Raw genomic sequence first — 20,028 nt, forward strand, 5'->3', positions numbered from 1 at the left:
TCATTATTTAAAGCCATATATTTTCTTTAGAATTTACTAGACATAACAGTAGTACATTTTATAATGGTGGTATTCTTCTATGCATAAAACTTTTGAGCGTTATTGTTATTAAAAAATTATTTAATGACTGTCCAAATAACATATGAATATAAATATTTTTTTGTATACCATTTGCCTTTTCGATTTGTCTACTGTTGTATTCTATCCTAATTTGTATTATTATATTATATTATATTTGTTACATATATATATTATACAACTATTATATAATTAGATATGAGAGCCTTAATGAAAATACATTTCTTTTTTACAATTATAATAATAATAATTATTAAACATTTTATATTACGTACGTACGTACTCTCATCTATCATTTGCGTTACGATATTTTCGGAATATGCTACTTCTTCTACGACCTCTTGGTGTAACAATAACTTTCTATAAAAAATGTAATTTAATATTTACATAATCTATGTAAAAATTTTTTATTTATTATATTATTAAATGTAAGAAACAAGAAGTATGAAAGTAATAAATTATTTTTAAACAATATGAATAACTTACCTCGTCTTGACCTCGTGGAAGGAATAAACTTCTCAGTGTTCGTGGTGTAGTCGTTGCCCTCTCTTTGCCGTTTCTTTCCCTTAATATTCTTGAATTTGGGCTTCTTAATTCATTACCCTTCAATTTTTAAGTATATGTTAGAAATAAATCTTCAGGTCAAATGATATAAATATATTTATATACAAATATACTAGTATCACTCATTACACTTACCTGTATTGATAATCTTCCTCCGTTTTTACTAGGAGTTGGAGGCCCAGGCTTTTTATATGATGTCTGCAAAATAAATATTAAAATGTTATAATGTGACGCGAATAACGGGAGTTTTAAAAATAATGTTATGCCCTAAAAATTCATTATTTGTTTGTAAAATTATCTTAGGTACATACCTGAGTTCTATCCTTTTTCTTAGCTTTTTGTTCAGGAAGCAAACTTTGACTCAAACTATCATTAAATGTATCATCTGGAACTGAACCTGCCTATGATTGAATTAAAAACAATAAAATATATATATCTTTATATATATATATATATATATATATATATATATATACAAGTAAAATTAATATAGCAATGAATTCAGAATTGCAGTTATATAAATATAAATATATTATATATGATACATGCTTACTTTAATCTCTTCTTCTGTAAATGGTAGAGAATGAAATTGCATTTCAACAGGATAAGATGACTTTAAATGAGGTTTGCAAAGAGCATTTCTTTTTTTCAAAATAGATAATCTATCTGCATCAATGATTTGCGAAGAATTGCCATCTTTCATGTCAGCTAATAATTTGAATTTATATAATTAATGGTTTAAATTATTTGGAATTAGTTTTATTTAATAAATTATTTTTAATTTACCTAAATAAATATTATCAAGTACTTCTCCTTCTTCATCCTCTGCATTAAATGCATTGCCCATTGTTTGTATACTCTTAATACTACATCTTTTTTCGTATGTTGTTCTTTCTTGTATTACTGAAATTTTATGTAAAACATCTTCTTTAGTTTCTCCTAATAAGTATTTTTTCTCACATCTGAAAAAGAAAAGATTTGAACAATATCTGCTAGGATATCTAAAAATAGATAGATCTACAAATGTCTAAAAGGATGAAGTAATTTTTAATCATTATTCATTATTATAAAATCAGTCTTACTTAGGATTTTTATGTTCCATTAAAGAAACTATATTTTGATCTAAATTTTGATATTTAGTTTTTAATTCAATTAATTCCTTCTGCAATTTTTCCTTTTCTTGTTTTTCACTTAACAGTCTCTCTCCAATACTCCAAAGCTGTGAACTTAAGTTAGCAACATGTACCTTATATTTACTTAATTCATCTGCCTGTTTACGACATTGTAGTTCCATTTTTCTTTGTAATGACTCTAATTTTTCTTGTACACATTGTTCTTGTTCTCTATTTAGCTTCGTTATTTGTTCATTATATAGCATTTTCTGTAATATTTGTTACAAAAATAAGTAAGTTACGAGAAGTGCAATATGTACAAATATTAATATACCTACCATGTTTTGTTTAATTTCATCTATTTTAACTTTATATTTATCATGAATATCTTTTAGTTGAATATCAATATCTTCTTTCTTTGATCGTTTACTTAACTCATTCCTTTCTTCTTGCAGTTTTAAATTCTGCTCTTTTAATTGTGTTGCTTCTTTCTTTAAGTTTTCTATCTCTTTTAATGATGTTTCCATTTCTTGCACCTTAATACTAAGTTCACCAATATCACCTTTTAATCTTACATTGTTTGTGTGTGCACAGTTTAATTTACTTTCTAAGTTATTCTTAGCTTCTGTCAGTTCATTAATTTGGAATCGTAACTTTTTCTCTGACTCAGATTGGAATTTTGTTTCATCACATTTAAAATCATTTTCAAAAGAAATAACCAATTTTGAAAAATCATCTATTTCATTTTGCAATTGAGTAACGTTTTCTTGTAATATTTTATTTTTAACTAATTCTGCTTCAATAATTGTTTTCTGGTCAAAAAAGATGTCTGAAGAAATATCTAATATCTGTTCACTCTCTTCTTTCAAGGAAATATCTTTTATTTTCTGTTCAAACCATAAAAATTGGTCCCATAAGATATTCTGTAAGGGTTTTATATTTTGAAAATGATGAATATGATACTTAAGTAATGTATTTTCTAAATATGTTTGTTTGCTTTGTATATGTTTTAATTCATCACACGCAGATTTATCTATCATGAGAACACTATAGGAACTTGTTAATAAATTGTCCCATTTTTGTTTTAATGTATTTAAAGATGTATCTAAATTTTCTCTTGACTTTATAATGTTATTTAAATAATCTTTTAATGATTCCTTATATTTGATGAAAGTATTTATTCGTTTTATATGGTCTTCTTGTAAATTATTTAGTTCTTGTATCTTAATTTCCAATAATTTTATTTCTTCACATTTTGTAATATAGTTATCTACCATTACTGTTTGATTTTTTAGAGTTTTATTTAAGTTTGTATTTTCATTTGAAAGTTGTAAAATTAATTCACGTGATACCTGTATTTCATTAATGGACTCCTTTAAAGTTCTTAAAATATTTTTATTTGTATCATCATTATTTATGTCTTGTACATTATCTGTAGTATTAATATAAGAATTTTCATTCTTAGTAACTTCTGCAATTGTAAATTTTAAGCCATTTGCTGAATGTTGTAATTCTTCACAAATTTGTATAACTTCTAATCTTTTTGCATCTTCAATTTTACAATATTCCCTATTTTTATTAAGTTCGTCCTTTTCTTTCTTTAATATTTGTTGCAATTCTTCTATAATTTTGTTTTGTTTATAAGACTCTGTTTGTAATTTAAAATTTGTACTTTGTAAATTTTGACATAATAATTTTTGGTCTTCAAGTTGTTTACAAAGTACTCTTTTGGATTCATTGAATTCTTTTTGTAATTCTTCTAATTGTAAACATTTTTCCTTTAAAGCTTTCTCTTGAGTTTTTAAAACTGCATCTTGATTCGTTCTTACTTCCTGTAGATTTATAATTACTTCTTTGAGTTTAACTTCAGAAGCAATTGTTTCTTTTGATAATTTTTCAAATTTATTTTCCACAAGTTCCAATGTTTCCTGTTTTAATTTTACTTCTATATTTAGTTTATCTAAGTGACATTGTTTTTCCAATAATTTTGTTTCCAGTTCTTTTATAAAATCTTTCATCTTAATTTCTCCTTCTGTTTGTAAATGCATTATATGATCTTTTTCTAACTTTAAGGAAGTAATTTCATCAGTTAGATTTTCTATTTTTTTGTCTTTAAATTTGAATTCATCTAACATATTACATACTTCTTGTTGAGATTTTTCAAATTTATCATTTACATTATTTAAATCCAGTAGAATTTTGTTATTCTCAGATTTAAGATCTTTATGTTGTTTCTGAAATACTTCTTGTACCTCTTCAAATTTTTCCAATTTTTGTGTAAACTCTGTTAATTTTTGTTTAGTACAAATTAATTCTGTCTCCAAATGATTTGTTATTTCCTTATTTTTTATTAAATCATTTTCTAACATAACATTAAAACTTATACTATCTTCTAATTTCTTTTTATTATCTGTAAGTTCATCTTTCAGTTGGTACATGGAAAGCTGTTCTTTCGTGTAATTAGTATATAATATTTTATAAGCATTTAAAATACTTTTAGTAGTTTTTTCATTATATTTTTTATACTCATTTATCTGATTTAATATATCTTTTTTCATTAAATAAAATTCTGATTCAAAAGTTCGAATATTTTTCTTTAATGTTTCTATATACTTAGAAGAAGTTTGTAAGAGTGCATCTTTTTTATTTACTTTTTCTTCATATACATATATGACTTTTTCTAAAGTTTGTTTTTGGAGTTCAATTTGTTTTAAATACGAAATTTCTTCAGAATATTTTTCTGTAACATTAGTAAGCTCCTTAATTTTGGTTGTACTTTCTGCAACAGTTTTTCTTAATTTTGATATCTCTGTAGTATTCTGTTCATCCTTTTGTTCTAATTTAGATATTTGTAATTGAAAATTTTCAAGTTTTAATTTAGCTTCATTCATGTTATTACTTAATGATTCCAATTCTAGTTGCTTCAAAGTATACTTCTGATTAAAATTATACAATATTATTCGTAAACATTCTATTAGTTCTGTAGTTGTTTTGTTGTCTAATTTATCTTCTACACAATCAGTTTCTAAATTATGTAATATAATCTCTTTCAAATTTGTATTATATAGATCAACAGAAGTTTTATATGAACTATTTTGATCTTTGATATCTTGAATATATTTAAGATTTTCAGATATTTGTGCTTTAACTTCAGTAAGCTCAGTGTTTAATTTAACATTATTTATATTTTCTTTGTTTAAAGATTCTTCCAAATCTTTAATTTTTCCTAACAGAGAATTCTTTTCAGTAATTAATACACCTTTGGATTTTTCAATGACTGACAAAGTTTCTTTTTGAGAAGTATATAACATTTCCAAATTTTTATTTTGTTTTATTAGAGATTCTTTCTCTTGTTGTAAGGTTTCAATTTGTTTAGTTGATTCACTTATGATTACATTTAATTTAGTTTCCGTACTTTGTAATATTTGCCTCTCTTTCTTTAAAAGTTGTGTTGTACTTTCATACTCTTGATTTGCAGATTTCAGTTTTTCATTTACAACATCAAGTTGTGTCTTTAGTAAAGCAGATTCTTCTTTCGCTTCTTGTAATTGAATATCAATTACAGAACTTAAAACTTCACTGGTATTTAAAGATGCTGAAGATGAATTTAAGGGTACTATATCATCAATTTCAAAACTTTGTTCTTCAATTGTTGTTTTTCTAAGTTCTTTTAAATGAGTACGCAACTCTTCATTGGTCTTTTTTAAATTTACTAGTTCCCTATCCTTAATTTCTCCCTGAATCTGCATGTTTTCTAAAGACTTTTCACAATTTTCTACTTTGTCTCTAAAATATATATATTGCATTTGTATAGATGTTAACTTTTTTGTCAATGTGTCAGCATCTGCTTCAAGTTTATCTATGTTACATTGCTTCTGCAATAGCTGATCTTCTAAATGATCTATTTCCTTCCTGTAATATTGTTCATAATCTATTGTGCCCTTATTCTTTTTACAAGATTGTGGAGTAGTCGGTTTCATTTTTTCTTCTCTTAAAACTTTTATTTCTGCAGTCTTTTCTTGTAATTTCTTCTGTAGACTTTGTATTTTGTTTTGTTGAATTCGTATATCTTCCTGTAAATCAATTTTCTCAAATCTCTCTACTTCTAATTCACTTTTCAACATTCTTAATTCCCTATTTCTGTCATTCAATAACTTATGATTTTGAGCAGACCATGTTACAGGAGAATCAAAAAAGTTCTTAAGAGCCTTTCCTTTAGGCGTGACAGGTATTTTTGATGCATCATTCTCTATTCTAGCAATTATTTCTTTTAATGTTTCTTTGTTTATGTCTTTCTTATATGGAATAGTCATTTCAAGAAATGATTTAATCTTAAGTTGCGTTTCATGTTGCAAATTAAAACACATTTGATGATGAAATGATGGTTCTTGAGGTACAAGCAATAAAAATAAAGATGCAATATAAATGTGTTCCATTTCCTCCAAATTTTTATCAAATTTATATTTTGGATATTCATCTGTAAAAAAGATATAAAAAGCATATAATATATTCCTATAAAATAATTATATGATACAGGAAATACTTATCACATATTTACATACCTTGTAAGTATTTTACTATAATATTTTCTGTGTCTGTACTATCTTTAGTACCAGTCCATGAACTATAGAGCAAAATATGTTTGACAAGAATAAATATATTCTAATAGAATGAATATTATGAATGCACATTATTTACATTAAAAAAGAAACTCATTAAATATTTCATTAAAAATTTAAGTGTAAATATATAAAAAATTACTTACAATGATTTTATTAATTTCTTGTAAACCTTCCCATTATCCAATTCTTTCAAGTCTTTAACATTTGTTTCTAATATATCTAAACAATTTAGCTGAAAAAATATGAATTTTTGTTAGAATAAATTATAATGTAAATATTTACATTGCACTTACATTATTTATAAGTAAACACTTCCAAACATTTTATAAATATAACCAAAATATTTATTATTTAGTAAGTATTTTATTATATTTTAATTGTATATCAAAATATTTATTAATGAATATCTGTAATAGTGTAACAAAAACTAAAATTTAATTTGTTCATCTTAATTAAATAATCGTATTATAATATAATTTGAAATGATTCATTGAAATATTAGTTATTCGTTGTTTATAAATTTCTTTTTATATAGCATTAATACTAACCCATTCCAATAAAACTCCGATCCATAGTTTCATGATATAAAAAAGGCAATTACTTATTTACGCTTGTAAAAATAATAATAGTTAGAACTTATGCGTTCCTTCGTCGTATACTTTTAACGTTCCATTGAAGGTACGTTTAATTTCAAATATTCACTGCTTGCTTCACTTTGCAGGTTAGGCTGCCTATTTATATTATTATAAAAATATCCCTACATACTGCATATATATTTACTTAAAGTCCCTAAACTTGCTAAATTTTTGCTATTTTTTAATGAACAATACAAAGTTTATAAAAATTAACAATGTAAAATGTCTATAGAATAAGTTGGTTATTTCTAATTTTAATTTTTCGCTCTCGTAAATATGTGTAAATATGAATGTGGACTTGTATATACATATTATCTTATTAAAATATAAGTAGTCAACTTATGTTATAAACTTGTTTGCAACAATTTATAGCTGAAAGGTACAGATTATAATGTAATTGTTTGTTGATGTTTAATTATCTTTTTCTGTCAGTACGTAATAAATGATTTTCTAATATTTTTTATAAATAAGTTATTGATATATAATATTATAATATAATATAATTGTGATATTTTCAAAAAATTGTAAAATATGAATAGATAAAGGTAATATATATACAAGAAAATATTCATATTTATTATGAATTTTATGCATATATTATTTAAATAACGAAAAATAATGATAAACATTCATTATTACAATAAGAATTTAAGTTTTTATATTTATATATCTTTATTAAGTTTCTCTTAGCTTTCTTATCTTATCAAAATCATTATTTAACATCTATATGTTCTATAATTCTCGTATTATTAATTCATTAAATTATATTAAACCATGTATTTATATATATAAATTTATGAATTTCTTGCTTTTAGTGGCATGACTAATTTGATATTTGGAGTTGGTATAGGATTGTTTCTTATTTTAATTCTTTGGGCTTTGGCTCTATTAGTATTTATTATTTCTTTAAAAATTGAAAAGAAAATTGGTACTCTTGCTATATTTGTAGTTAGTATATGCACAATCGTTTTACTTATATTGCCAAGGGCATCAGAGAAATCTAATACCAGTGACAAAAAGGTAAATAATTATTTTAATATGAAGTTTTAATATTTATTTATATTAGATACATAATTTGTTACAGATATATGATCATCTATACATCTGGCGTATCTTATTACTGATATTATTAGTAATATCATCTATTATTAGTTTAGTGGGATATGTAAAATTTGAGATAACAAAATCTATCAGACCAGTTCGAATAACTAATTGGATCTTTTAAAAACCTGTAGTAAGTATTATTCCTTTGTTATAATTATTACAATAATGATATTCAGTTAAAGCAAGTTTAAAAGTACATTATTAATTGTTTCCATTTCTATGAATTTTCAGAATTTACTAATAAAACAGAAGTATTTCTTACTAACTATATGAGATAATTGGAAAAGATTGGTTTAGCCTGATCTTTTTATATTTAATATCTTTGCTTAGTTTGTGATATAGTAACATTTAAAAAATTATAAAATGTTGCGTAGCATTACTAAGCTTTCATCAGCTCTAGTGAGATTTGTTTCTTCGTCATGCCAGAAGAATAAGCAATTTGAAATAAATAATAATAGTGAATTTGTTAGCAAGGTAATGAACAGTTCAGTACCAGTTATTGTAAATTTTCATGCTGAGTGGTGTGATCCTTGTAAAATATTGACACCAAAATTAATAGAACTCATAGGACCAATGGATAAACTGAATCTTGCTATTGTAAATTTGGAATCAAATCCAGAATTAGTACATATTTTTGAAGTAAAAGCCGTGCCAGCTATTATAGCAATTTCAAGCGGATTAGTAGTTGATAAATTTGTAGGTTTAACTGACTTAGATATCATAGAAAATTTAATACAAAAACTTACGAATACACCGAAAAATTCTGAAAATGACAAGGGAAAAATTTAACATGCATCTCATATATTATATAAAATTATTAAAATAAATAATTAATACATTTTTTTAGTTTGAATTGAGCTATGCAATTTTGTTTCATTGAGCAATAATATTATGCGATGCTAGGGTAAAAATATGAAATAGTAATTTCAAAAAAGATAACATTTTTATTTTTTTATTTATAATTTTTATAATATCTTGTGTTAATTATTTTACAAACACTTAGTAATTTGTTATATATATCAATAATATTATAACATGGTTATAAAATGATTTTTGAACTGATTGTGTATTACATACAATATGCTATATTAATTAATATTAATGGCCTTTTTTAGTCTACCATTTCGTAACATTAACTGTACTTATTGATCTAATCCTAGTTTAAAACTGAAGTATATTTCAAGGAACTTACTTTCTTTGTATAATCGCTATCGCTATCTGTATATCTCTTATTGGAATACAGTTAATGAGATTAACGTGATATCAATAAAATTCGTTTAAAACACGTTATGCAATAAAGTTAACAATGGCTCATTAAATAATGAATGCAAATCTAAGATGATAAAGCATAAATAATGCAAGGATTTAAAACAAACTGTTATTTAGTTTGACTTCTAATTTTATATTTATTTTTAATTTTGAAGCAATTCTGTACAATCTATGTATGAAATTACTGTTAATTATAGATAGTAGGCCAAAGATTTAATAAAAAACATTTAATTCATGTATTCCCTGGTAAAATAGATTTTTTTGTCCCTTGGCAGCAAGCGATACATAAATGTGTACCAACAATTAAAAGACTAGCTAAAATTTTTTTATCAGTCAGATGCTTTCAAAAAACACCATAATAAGGCAATGCTGTGATTCCTTGGTTACTTGCAAAACTTTTTATCTTTTGTATTAAACATATTTAAATCTTTCTCTATTTTTTTTTTTTTTTTTTTTTTTTTAGCAAAAGAGTACTTTATACTTTTGCAAGCAACCCTATCATTCTTATTAGTTTAGTAATCAGTATATATTTTAATATGTACAAAATTAGGTGAAAACTTTCAATGAATCACTTTCGTAAGAGAAGAAATGATAATAAATTTATTTTTCTTCTCCGGATAAATATTGTGGTGTATTTGTCCGCAATAATATTTATTACGATATTTGGTTTTGTTTGGCTTTATTATTATTAATTATTATTCCCAATGAAAATTATAAGAGGCATATATCAAATATAAATACACCATCATAGTTATCCGGATTGTTATACAATAAAGATATACAAGTGAAAGATTGTGGAGTTACATTTAACACTAGTATTAATGCACCGATATGTTTTGTAGAGGCAATCTCATGGCCCCACAAAATTACACATTCAGTAAATACATTTGGACGCTTTAATCTTGCAGAAATGTTATGCATATATATATTTACAACTTATATATCAAATAGTTTAAAAAAAATGTAACAAAATGTAGAAAAACACGAATGATATATACAAATTTCTTCTGATGTTACTTGTTGTTATTGAGCATATTCGATACTAGTAATATAGAAATACGTTTTTCATTTTTTAATAAATAATATAATTTGTAATAACTTTTATTCTTACATTCTAATTGACTCTTAGAGATTCGTTATAAATCGTACTATTATAAATTCAAAATAAAGATACTGTTCACTGAATAATATTGTTAAAAGTTTTAATAATAGCAATTATTGGGTTTATCTTTTTTAACTTTACCTTAGATTGTTGGTAATTGAAATAATAACTTTGCAAATTGAAGGTTTATGATTTCATTTTATAAAATTATTAACAATGATATAAAACAGAACGCAAATATAGCAAAATTAATATTTAAATATATTCAATATTATTACATTTTATACTAACAAAAATAATAGTTTAGCTAGTTAACAACAAGTAATATCTAGTTTTCATCGCTAGTAAATCATCTAATCATTATATAATACAGAATATAATACAACATGATACAATTTACTTTGCATTGAATAACTTGGCGATTGACATTAGTCTTCTCAGTAAATGTGTAAGAAGTAATAATTCTTTAATTACTATAGTAAATATTAACTGCTTCTTGTATAAGTTTTGGAAATTCATCTTTTCCGAGAATATTTTAAAAGAACTGTATCTATTGGAAAATCATTACAATGAAAACAACACAAATACGAATGGTTAGAAAAGAGATATCGAGAAAATGGAAATTTTAGAAAAATCGTGTAATGAAGAGTACTCTGTAGCTATATGTATATGTATATGTATATGTGTTGTGACATACATGCGCTGACGCACGAACGCATTCTCCCTTTCTCTCTTATATATTAGAATTAAGAAACTAGTGTTAAAATTCGTCGCTTTTCAGTATTTACAATTTCAAGAACAATCTTTCATCAAAAACCTTTGTATTTATTATTTTGTAACTGGAATGAATTCTTTATTTTTAATGCATTCTTATCAGTATTTACGATGTATGACGTAGATTCAAAAAGTGACTGTATGAAAATCGCCTTAATGTATATTACTGCAGAAAATTAAAAAATACTTCATCATACTTCTGCCCCCAAATCTTTTACACCTTGTTCCGCTATTGGAACATATTTATCATCAATTTTGACAAGTAAGATAACTTTATCTACGTGAGACCGCCGATTGGGATCACGATGATTCGGAGACCAACAATGAACAACGCATCCTTCCATACCTCTTTCAGGTACCCAATGCTGCCATCCAGATCTACCACCCTGTTGTCTCATTCTCTCATCTGGCCAAATTACGTCTATGCGGCGACCCAAATTAATAGCATCATAGACTTGGTTAGGATCTATGATCTGATAACAGATAAATATACATAATTTTTTATGAACTAAAGAGAGAGATGTGTCTCAAAATAAATTTTGTTTTCTACTTACACGTACTCGTTGTAAGATTTCATCCTTTTCGGGTTTATTTATGAAACTCGTTTCACATTTCGTTTCAGTTTTAATATCACTATTGCTAAGAAGACCGGCCAAACTAGCAAGTGTCGAAGTTGTAGGTTTTCCAACTGAAGCCAAAGATCCTCTGTTTCCACCTAAAGATCCAGTGTTTGCTCTTCCTAAAGAACCACGTCCAGTCGATCCACCAATTTGACACCCAGAGTCTATAGATTGTGAACCAGATGTATTATGACCTGTTGATTGTCCATAACCTACATAAAAAATTTTATTTTTATATTGTAAAGTCATCAATGTAGATGATGTATGATGATTAGAAATACCTAAATGAATATTATATGTAGTCATTGCATACACTCCATCATTTCCAAAGCCCCCATCATCTTGAGATCCTGTCCCTCCTGACGAACAACCCTGACCACACCTTCTTCTGATTCTATAAATAATACTTGTAATAATAATAAATTTTATGAACTTTTCATTAATAAATTATGATTTATATAATTATATGACATAATAATAAGACATACCTTTGCCATAGTTTTAAGATATTGCTTTTAATTATATCGAGACTCAAAGGTCCACCAATTATGGAACATAATTGTTCATTAGTCTCTGCATAACTAGTTATTAATGGTGAAACGTAAATCGGGTACCCAATTGGTTGATCACAGGAACTATTTATGATGTTCCTAAGAGCTTGTTTAGCATTTTGTATAGAGCCTCGCTCAGGATTCCTATTTCTCAAGTAAACTAACTCTTGTTGCTGCCCAGCCCATAAGCCACGAACACATTCACGATTCATTTTAATCACTCGAAAACTTAAAAAGCGTTTGTTAAGCATTATCACCTTATATTCATCAATACCGTCATCAAGTACATGTCTATAAATAGAAATAATGAATATTAATAATGTAATAAATCAACATTTTATAAATATCGCATTGTTAAAATACCTGAGAGCTAAAAGACTGGGTGCACCATTTAAGACAGCATTTCTCCACAGTGGATCCGCTTCATGACTAATCACGAGATTTTTATCATGGCTATCTATAGCTTCATAAAGAGCAGACGGTTCACCATACTGCTCTGGACTCATGAAATGATCTTGATGTAGTTTTAATGCCATTCTTACACCTTTTGCCACGACATTTCGTAATAAATCTACGTCATATAAAACCCATTCATCTCGAACAGATGTTATACGGAAATCTCCTAAATATATAAATGTACTTTTTAAACATTGCTCTTAAATGTAATCAATTTTTTCATTATTTATTATAAAATAATGTACCTTTAAAAAGAGCATGTAATCCATATAAAAAAAATTCAACACTGGAAACCGTGTTATGAGATAATGCTCCTAAAACACGTCTTCCCAAAAGACTTAAAGCAAGACATAAAGATACCAATGACGAATTTCTTGATTTGTCTAATGTCTAAAACAGTTATAAATAAATAATGCTATACAAACGTTAATATAATGTATATATATTTGAAAAACTACCTTGTCTTGTTTAGTAACGCAATACTGTATCCAATCCAAATAAACATTACAGAAACTACTTCTTGTGATGCCGCATGTTCGGATATCGTAATCTTCATGAATGCTCAAGTTAAAAACTGGATCCAAATCAACGAAATTTTTGTCAAGCGTTATTTTTAGGGCGTCCGAAATATCAGAATTCTCCAACCAATATTTCAGTTTTGGTGATTTAACAGCATAGAAAACAATACTTTTCACATAGTAAGTAACTAGTACTTTACGAAATTCAAACACTTGGAGCATAGAAACTGCTGAATTATCTGAGATCGAGTATCCTTCTAAAACGTATTTAGCACTTGCAACTTCCCAAGCTAACCAGCGTTGACTAAAAGCTGCGTTTACACTTAATACGTTTGAAAAATGACCCATTTCACAACAACAACAATTGTCATTATCTTCAATTCCTTCAGTGATTGCTTCTACCTAAAAATCAAAGCATTTGCAAATTTGAGCGTGTTTGTTATTTTGTTTAGAATTTTCAATATCTAAAATAATATATATATACTTCTCTTTGCTGACAATATGTTCCCCTGAATTCAAGACCTCTTAATTGAAAGGTTACTAGACCGTTTCCTAATTGAACAATATGTACCAAGCAATTCAAGTAATCAGATGCTAGTAGAAAACAATCGCCTTGTTCCACATTTCCCCACCGACCAAGGGCAAGGTCTCCATACAGGCTATGTTGCAGAGATCTTGTTAATTGTTCATAGAAAATTGAATTCAAATTATTATCATCTGCCCCTATGTTTCGATCTAAATGCGAAGACATTCGGGTATTCGAGTGATCTACTCTTCTTGTCTTATAATCTCGTTCCCAAAATTTCACTGGACGTACATATGACGATATAAATATTGCACTGCCCAAAAGAGGATTTAAAGGAGTACTTAAAAGTGCAGATATCCCTGCTTGTAGGAACAGCATAGCAGAATGCGGAACGGAAAAAGGTTGGGCAAATGCATGAAACGCACTACCCCAAGTAATTTGCCAAGGTGCAATATATGTGACTACAAATCGTATTTTCAACAGTAGTTCATAAACTTTTGCGAAAACTATTCCTGTGATAAAATAGTCCACCAAAAATGTTTCACTGAGATTTCGAAAATCTAGTTTGAAGAACAGAACAGCAAAAATCAAAACCAAATAACGCGTTGATGGATCAGAGTATGCAGATCTTAAAGATTTTAATCCACACACAACTATAATCAATGCTCCCACACTTTCTCCAAACTTAGCTACAATTTTTGATGAACATTCTGTAAGTGCTCCCAAAAATACAACTGGATAGAGAATGTTTCTTTCTAAAAAGCACAGACAAACATATGCCTTTTCAAACCACATAATCTTCACAGGTTCACGAACTTCAAATTGTGCATATTCATGGCTACGTAATACCGGTCTTGATAAGCACAGCCATGGCAATTGTTTTCGAAGTTGTGGTACAATGTAATGTAGCAAAAGTCCAAGGCAACTTGCAATACCCCATAAAACTGGATTCAGTTCTGGTTGTAAGGCTGTAAACACAGTTGAACAATGGATTCCAAAAGATAGAGTACCTATCACTGCACAAACTATTAAATCATTTTTCAATCTTGCATTCACTGTTGCTTTTAATTTTTCAGGTAATGGATCTACCAATTCTGTATCTGACATTTGTTCAGTAAATTTAATTTTTACATGTTTTTTTCTTTCATAAATTCTAAGTTTTACTTCTTTGTATGTTGTAGGTACAGTATCTCTATGAGATGTATTCTCAATGATTTTAGCTTCTTTTTCTTCTGTATAAATTTCTGGAGGCCACAAATTTGTTTTAACAATGTCCCATATTACTGTAGGATCTGAAGATGATCTACTTAAATGGTAAGATATAGCGACTAATAAACCCGCAAAAATAGAGAATAAAATATGCTGTGAAGATTTAGGCTCCGTAAGTGCTCCGTAAGCAAATCCATACAATATAACAACAGTGACTATGCTGCGAGAGAGACAATATATTGAAGAAATTAAACTTGTGGTTGCATTTCCACCAAATAAATGGATATCTATATGTTCACAGAGATACATTAGAAAAGTATTAATTTGTGGAAGTAATCCAAAGGAAAATATAATAGGAAAGCATAAAAGAAAAATTAATAAAATATTACGGATCTGTAATAAAACATCATAATCAGTAATCCGTAAACCATATATTCGAAATTCAGATGCTTTAAAATTTCTCAAGGATTCATTAAAGATTAATATGAATCCTGAACACAATATATAATAAACAGGCCGAGAAAATACTATAATGCGATTGAAGCCATGTATTGGGGAAGCTGCATCAGGCTGAACGGATTTTAATAATGAATATTGACAGCCAGCAGTTACAAAACAAAGCATGAAAGCAAATATATCTCGGTAAAATCCTTGCTGGAGCAATACGAGACCCAATCCCGCAACAGCAACTGCTAAAAATGTCGAAATAATAATCTCAAATATTGTCAAATTTCGATCTAATAAGGCCAACAAAAATAAACGATCGAATCGCACTTTGATATGCGGTAATTTGCCAATTTTCCATTTATAGTAATATTGCTTGTCTTGTCTTGATTGTTTAGGTTTGGATTCAGATCCATCTAAGCCACCAATAAATCGATTCCAAGAAAGACTTGTATTTATGTCACCCACTGCACACGTCTGTAATGTTAAGGCAGGCCTATCTCGGCGATTTGAATCTGTTGGGTAAATATTCAAATTGAAATATCCCAATAAATTTCGTAATCTTTGATTTCTCTCTGTCATTGATTCTATACGTGATAATATGTCTTGATGGAACTGATCTCGTTCTAAGGTTTCAAGTTCGTATTGAATAGAATTTCCATTATTTTGATGAATTTGATCACGTTCCGAAGTTTCCACTGGATTTGACGATAATGAATTTTGTGCTTTGGTTTGATTGCTTTCTGGACTGGACAGAACAGGTGGTGTATCTATTATAACACTCAAGTCAGGAGAATTCAAAGATAAACTACTATAACTATTACTCAAAGAGTCTATTAATTCCCAATTCGCATCATAATGTAAATTTTGATTAAGTTGCTGACGTAATAATGTATTTAACAATTTATCGTTATTGTTAGAAGGAACTTGCGCAGCTGCAGCAACACCAGATCCTTTCTCATCGAAGGTGTAAGCTAGCCAGCGGCCGTTTTCATCTCGAAAATAAGGTACAGTTGCTTCTACAGCATCGTTATGATTAGCAACTAAATGACATTCTTCGTTTGATATCAATCCAAATAAAGCAGTAAGTGGAACGACGTTATCATCTCGATTCCGATCTCGTGGTACACGAGTCGATCGAATCGAACATTTCAAAGGAACACGTCTTTTTCGTGCCGTTCGAGTCTCTGAATTGCGGCTTAATCTTAAATCTGAGACGGTGCTAGATTGACCTGGTAATTCTCGGCCAGATGTCAATAATGTAGCTAACAAGGAAGATGCAAGACTAAGTGTACTTAACTCGTTGTTTGAACCGCTAGTTTGCTCAAATCTATCAAATCTTCCATCTCTTCTTCTATCTTTCTCTCTTTTGACTTCTAATGTTCGTTTTAATTTCTGTCGGGTTTGTTCAGTAGTTGTAATATTATCATCTATAGCTTCTATTGCAGGTTTTGGACGGCTTTGTTTAGGTATTGCACCTTGATGACGTTTGTTATCTGTTTCTACTTGTGGAAGTAACATTCTTTTTGCCTCATTTTCCATATTCGATGAGTATGTTGTATATTCAAAAGGCATCATATTAGATGAACCAGAATCTGGTTCTTTACTATGTAATCCTGTGGAATAAAAATTTACAAATATTATTACTTTTTCTCGCAATTCTTTTAAAAATAAATACCCATTTGATATAAAAACTTAAAAGTTAGAACTTACCTTTATTTGTTCGCGATTCTATTGTACAATCACCACCTTCAAATAATTGATCTATTCCAACTATACTTCCAACGTTTAAAGGATCATCTATATTTTTCGATTTATCTTGTTTATCTTTAAACAAGTTTTCTAAATCCGAGAATTCACGACTGCTTTGGCTTGCATTACTGTATCTTCTTTTAACACTGGACTTTGGTTCTTCAATTAATGCATCACGAGAATTTGCAGAATCATTATCTACACCACCATCTTCATTACGTCTAAATATGAGGTCAAATTTAAGAAATTTATGGATTAATCGTTTAATATTTACTTTTATTATGTTTAATTTACCTTGAAAATCTATCTTCAAATCGGCTAGTACTAAGACTTCTGTCCCGATTAGAGGTAGCATTAGTTTCACAAGTCTTCCGAGTAAGTAATGGACTATAAGAATCCTGAAGACTAAATCCTCCAGAACTTTCATTAGCAAACTGTTCATCACTTTGTTCTTCTATAGGATGTACTATTTCTGATCCATAACTAAGATATGGTAATAATTGTAATTGGTTTTTTTTTAATGTATTTTGAGGTAATACCTTTAAAATATATACAGTTTTTTTAATATAATTTTTCATATAAACACATATATTACTACAACCATATTATCATATTGATACCTTTTTAGTATTAATTGTTTCAAGACTTTGCGGATGGAGAGGTAAATTATTGTCATCTGTAGTGTTTATATTTTTATTAGTAGCACCAATTGTTTCAAGACTTTGTGGATGAATAAGTTGTTGATGTGGCTTTTTTGTAATAACCTTGTAAACGAAGAAAGTATTTTAAATAATTACTTAATTATTCGTTTTTCCAAATAGAAAATTCCTTCATTTTTACCTCTAAAGATTGTGGATGTGAGGAAATTTTATTTTTTTCCGTATCTTCTTTTTTGGATATAATTTCTAAACTCTGTGGATGATCATTCATTAAATGTGTTTCCATTGGAATAGAGTTAGAATTGAGACGCCGAACACTTTGGTTTGATTTCCAGTAAGGATAATCATCTCCATGGTGTTCCAATTCTAACGAACTTGTTTGTTTTATTTGACTTTCAGAACCTGTTTTACCAAGACTACCCTGTTTGGAATGACGATTTCGTGAATCTTCAGATGCATGTCTGCATAATTTTCTTGAACCTTGTCGATCCTCTTCAGTAATTACAACACATTTCTGTCTTTTTAATCTTCTTTCTATATGTATTTGAAATTTTCCAAAAGAAATATTAATATGTATAAAAATAGGGTAATATTGCATTATAGAGGTTATATCATAAAAATTACAAAATTAATACCATTTATTATATTTCGAAAACATGGTTCATGATATTGTGCAGAACCTAATTCTGTTTCGTGTATATTTATACTAGATACCATTGGTTTAGTTAGCTGTTGTGCTTCTTCTGAACTTTCTGAGCTATTTTTTCTATGAATTTCTACTTTTAAATCTATAGTTGAACTAGGCTTATCTCGATTATATTCAGATGTTATACTATCTGCATCTGCATTTTGCACATTTGATTCAATAAAAGAGTTACGTGATGAGCATTCTACAGGTGGTGTATCTGTTTTTCCTACGTGTAAAAATAATAAATTGATAGCAAAATTTTTAAAATATAATTGATATAGTTTTAAAAGTTAATTGTATCAAATGTAAAGATTAATTTTAACATGTAAATGGTAAAGTTAATAGATAGATTTAAAAGATAAAAGATATAGTCTATAATACCACTTAAGACTTGCAGTTCTATTCCATGATCTACTTGTTCCTGTGATTGTTCCCTGCATTTATTATGCACTGTGCGTCTTTTTTCACTTTCTGATCTTTGTTGGCTAATAGCTTGACCTGATTCTTCTAAACACTCAGTTGTATCATACATGCAATGAAGTGTATGGTTAACATACTTTATCGTACCAAAAAGTGCTCCAATTGAAGAACAATATGCTATCCAAACATATAACGTTGGTGGAAAATACTATAAAATAAAGAATTGTCATCTTCAAAGTTTATATAACAATTATATGGTATCTTTAAGCGTACAATTATGAAAAACGTACATATGCATTTGTATACATATGATGTATACATATGCATGTATATGTACACAAATCAAAATTCATAAAGTCCAAATAACAAAACTCAACACATGTTATGTAAATCTACCCGTAGTTAATGTAAACACATACAGTTTATGTTATTTAACTAAAATGAATGACTTGCAACTAAAATTAATGCACACATATAAATATACTTACAAGATATATAATAAACGGTAAACAAAGTAAGAAAAGCCAAATGTACAAGTGAAATGTATTTGAAAAAACGTCGAGACGGGGATCGTAAAACCAGCCTCCTGTCAGGCTCGCCCAGACGCCTTGTCTTAAAATTTCCAGCATTTGAGAACCCATACCAATTGCAAAAGTGCTCCCTCACCATCTTCCCATCACTTGCTGTTTTACAGCTTTATTCGTAGTCTGTCTTTTCTATTTGAAAAATTGCGTGGCAAACAATAAGGCGATACATTTTATCTTGGCTTCTTAATCAATGGATTTCGCGCACACGACTTACTGACTTTGCAGCCATCTTCACATCTCAGATGATTTTGAACATGAACAATATGATTACATATATGATCAAGCTTCTATGATGTTTTGCAAAATTACTTTACACGAGTCGTTTATCGACACTTATT

The 20,028-nt window shown here is 27.8% G+C and overlaps 3 protein-coding genes across 6 annotated transcripts; 1 reads left to right on the forward strand and 2 right to left on the reverse strand.

The window, feature by feature from the left end:
- Positions 1 to 238: 238 nt before the first annotated feature.
- LOC100743412 (putative leucine-rich repeat-containing protein DDB_G0290503) lies at positions 239 to 7,081 on the reverse strand. The gene is made up of 11 exons (XM_003485451.4): positions 6,925 to 7,081; positions 6,520 to 6,608; positions 6,317 to 6,378; positions 2,093 to 6,231; positions 1,725 to 2,023; positions 1,429 to 1,604; positions 1,196 to 1,350; positions 954 to 1,043; positions 778 to 840; positions 565 to 681; positions 239 to 438 (listed from the first exon to the last, which is right to left on the reverse strand). The coding sequence occupies exons 1-11, from the start codon at positions 6,955 to 6,957 to the stop codon at positions 364 to 366; spliced, it is 5,298 nt and encodes a 1,765-aa protein (XP_003485499.1). The 5' UTR covers positions 6,958 to 7,081; the 3' UTR covers positions 239 to 363.
- A 112-nt stretch (positions 7,082 to 7,193) lies between these two features.
- LOC100743532 (thioredoxin, mitochondrial) lies at positions 7,194 to 9,636 on the forward strand. Of its 3 annotated transcripts, none has more exons than XM_012393814.3 (4): positions 7,194 to 7,442; positions 7,827 to 8,031; positions 8,078 to 8,245; positions 8,347 to 9,636. In XM_012393814.3, exon 4 carries the CDS (start codon positions 8,479 to 8,481, stop codon positions 8,902 to 8,904), a length of 426 nt encoding a protein of 141 aa, XP_012249237.1. In that variant the 5' UTR covers positions 7,194 to 7,442; positions 7,827 to 8,031; positions 8,078 to 8,245; positions 8,347 to 8,478; the 3' UTR covers positions 8,905 to 9,636. The 3 variants fall into 3 exon arrangements, with proteins under 3 accessions (XP_012249237.1, XP_033180598.1, XP_012249236.1); XM_033324707.1 differs by having other exon boundaries at positions 7,291 to 7,390; XM_012393813.3 differs by lacking the exon at positions 7,194 to 7,442 and having other exon boundaries at positions 8,096 to 8,245.
- A 1,088-nt stretch (positions 9,637 to 10,724) lies between these two features.
- Positions 10,725 to 19,951, reverse strand: LOC100743171 (pecanex-like protein 1). Of its 2 annotated transcripts, none has more exons than XM_003485449.4 (15): positions 19,592 to 19,951; positions 19,065 to 19,311; positions 18,631 to 18,909; positions 18,177 to 18,529; positions 17,957 to 18,100; positions 17,631 to 17,875; positions 17,298 to 17,557; positions 13,890 to 17,200; positions 13,346 to 13,807; positions 13,133 to 13,277; positions 12,795 to 13,053; positions 12,369 to 12,722; positions 12,162 to 12,274; positions 11,815 to 12,092; positions 10,725 to 11,733 (listed from the first exon to the last, which is right to left on the reverse strand). In XM_003485449.4, the coding sequence occupies exons 1-15, from the start codon at positions 19,742 to 19,744 to the stop codon at positions 11,452 to 11,454; spliced, it is 6,885 nt and encodes a 2,294-aa protein (XP_003485497.1). In that variant the 5' UTR covers positions 19,745 to 19,951; the 3' UTR covers positions 10,725 to 11,451. The 2 variants fall into 2 exon arrangements, with proteins under 2 accessions (XP_003485497.1, XP_012249231.1); XM_012393808.3 differs by having other exon boundaries at positions 12,162 to 12,286.
- Between the last annotated feature and the right edge of the window lie 77 nt (positions 19,952 to 20,028).

The sequence above is a fragment of the Bombus impatiens genome, unplaced genomic scaffold (genome assembly GCF_000188095.3).
Source record: "Bombus impatiens unplaced genomic scaffold, BIMP_2.2 scf_0060, whole genome shotgun sequence".
Taxonomy (NCBI): domain Eukaryota; kingdom Metazoa; phylum Arthropoda; class Insecta; order Hymenoptera; family Apidae; genus Bombus; species Bombus impatiens.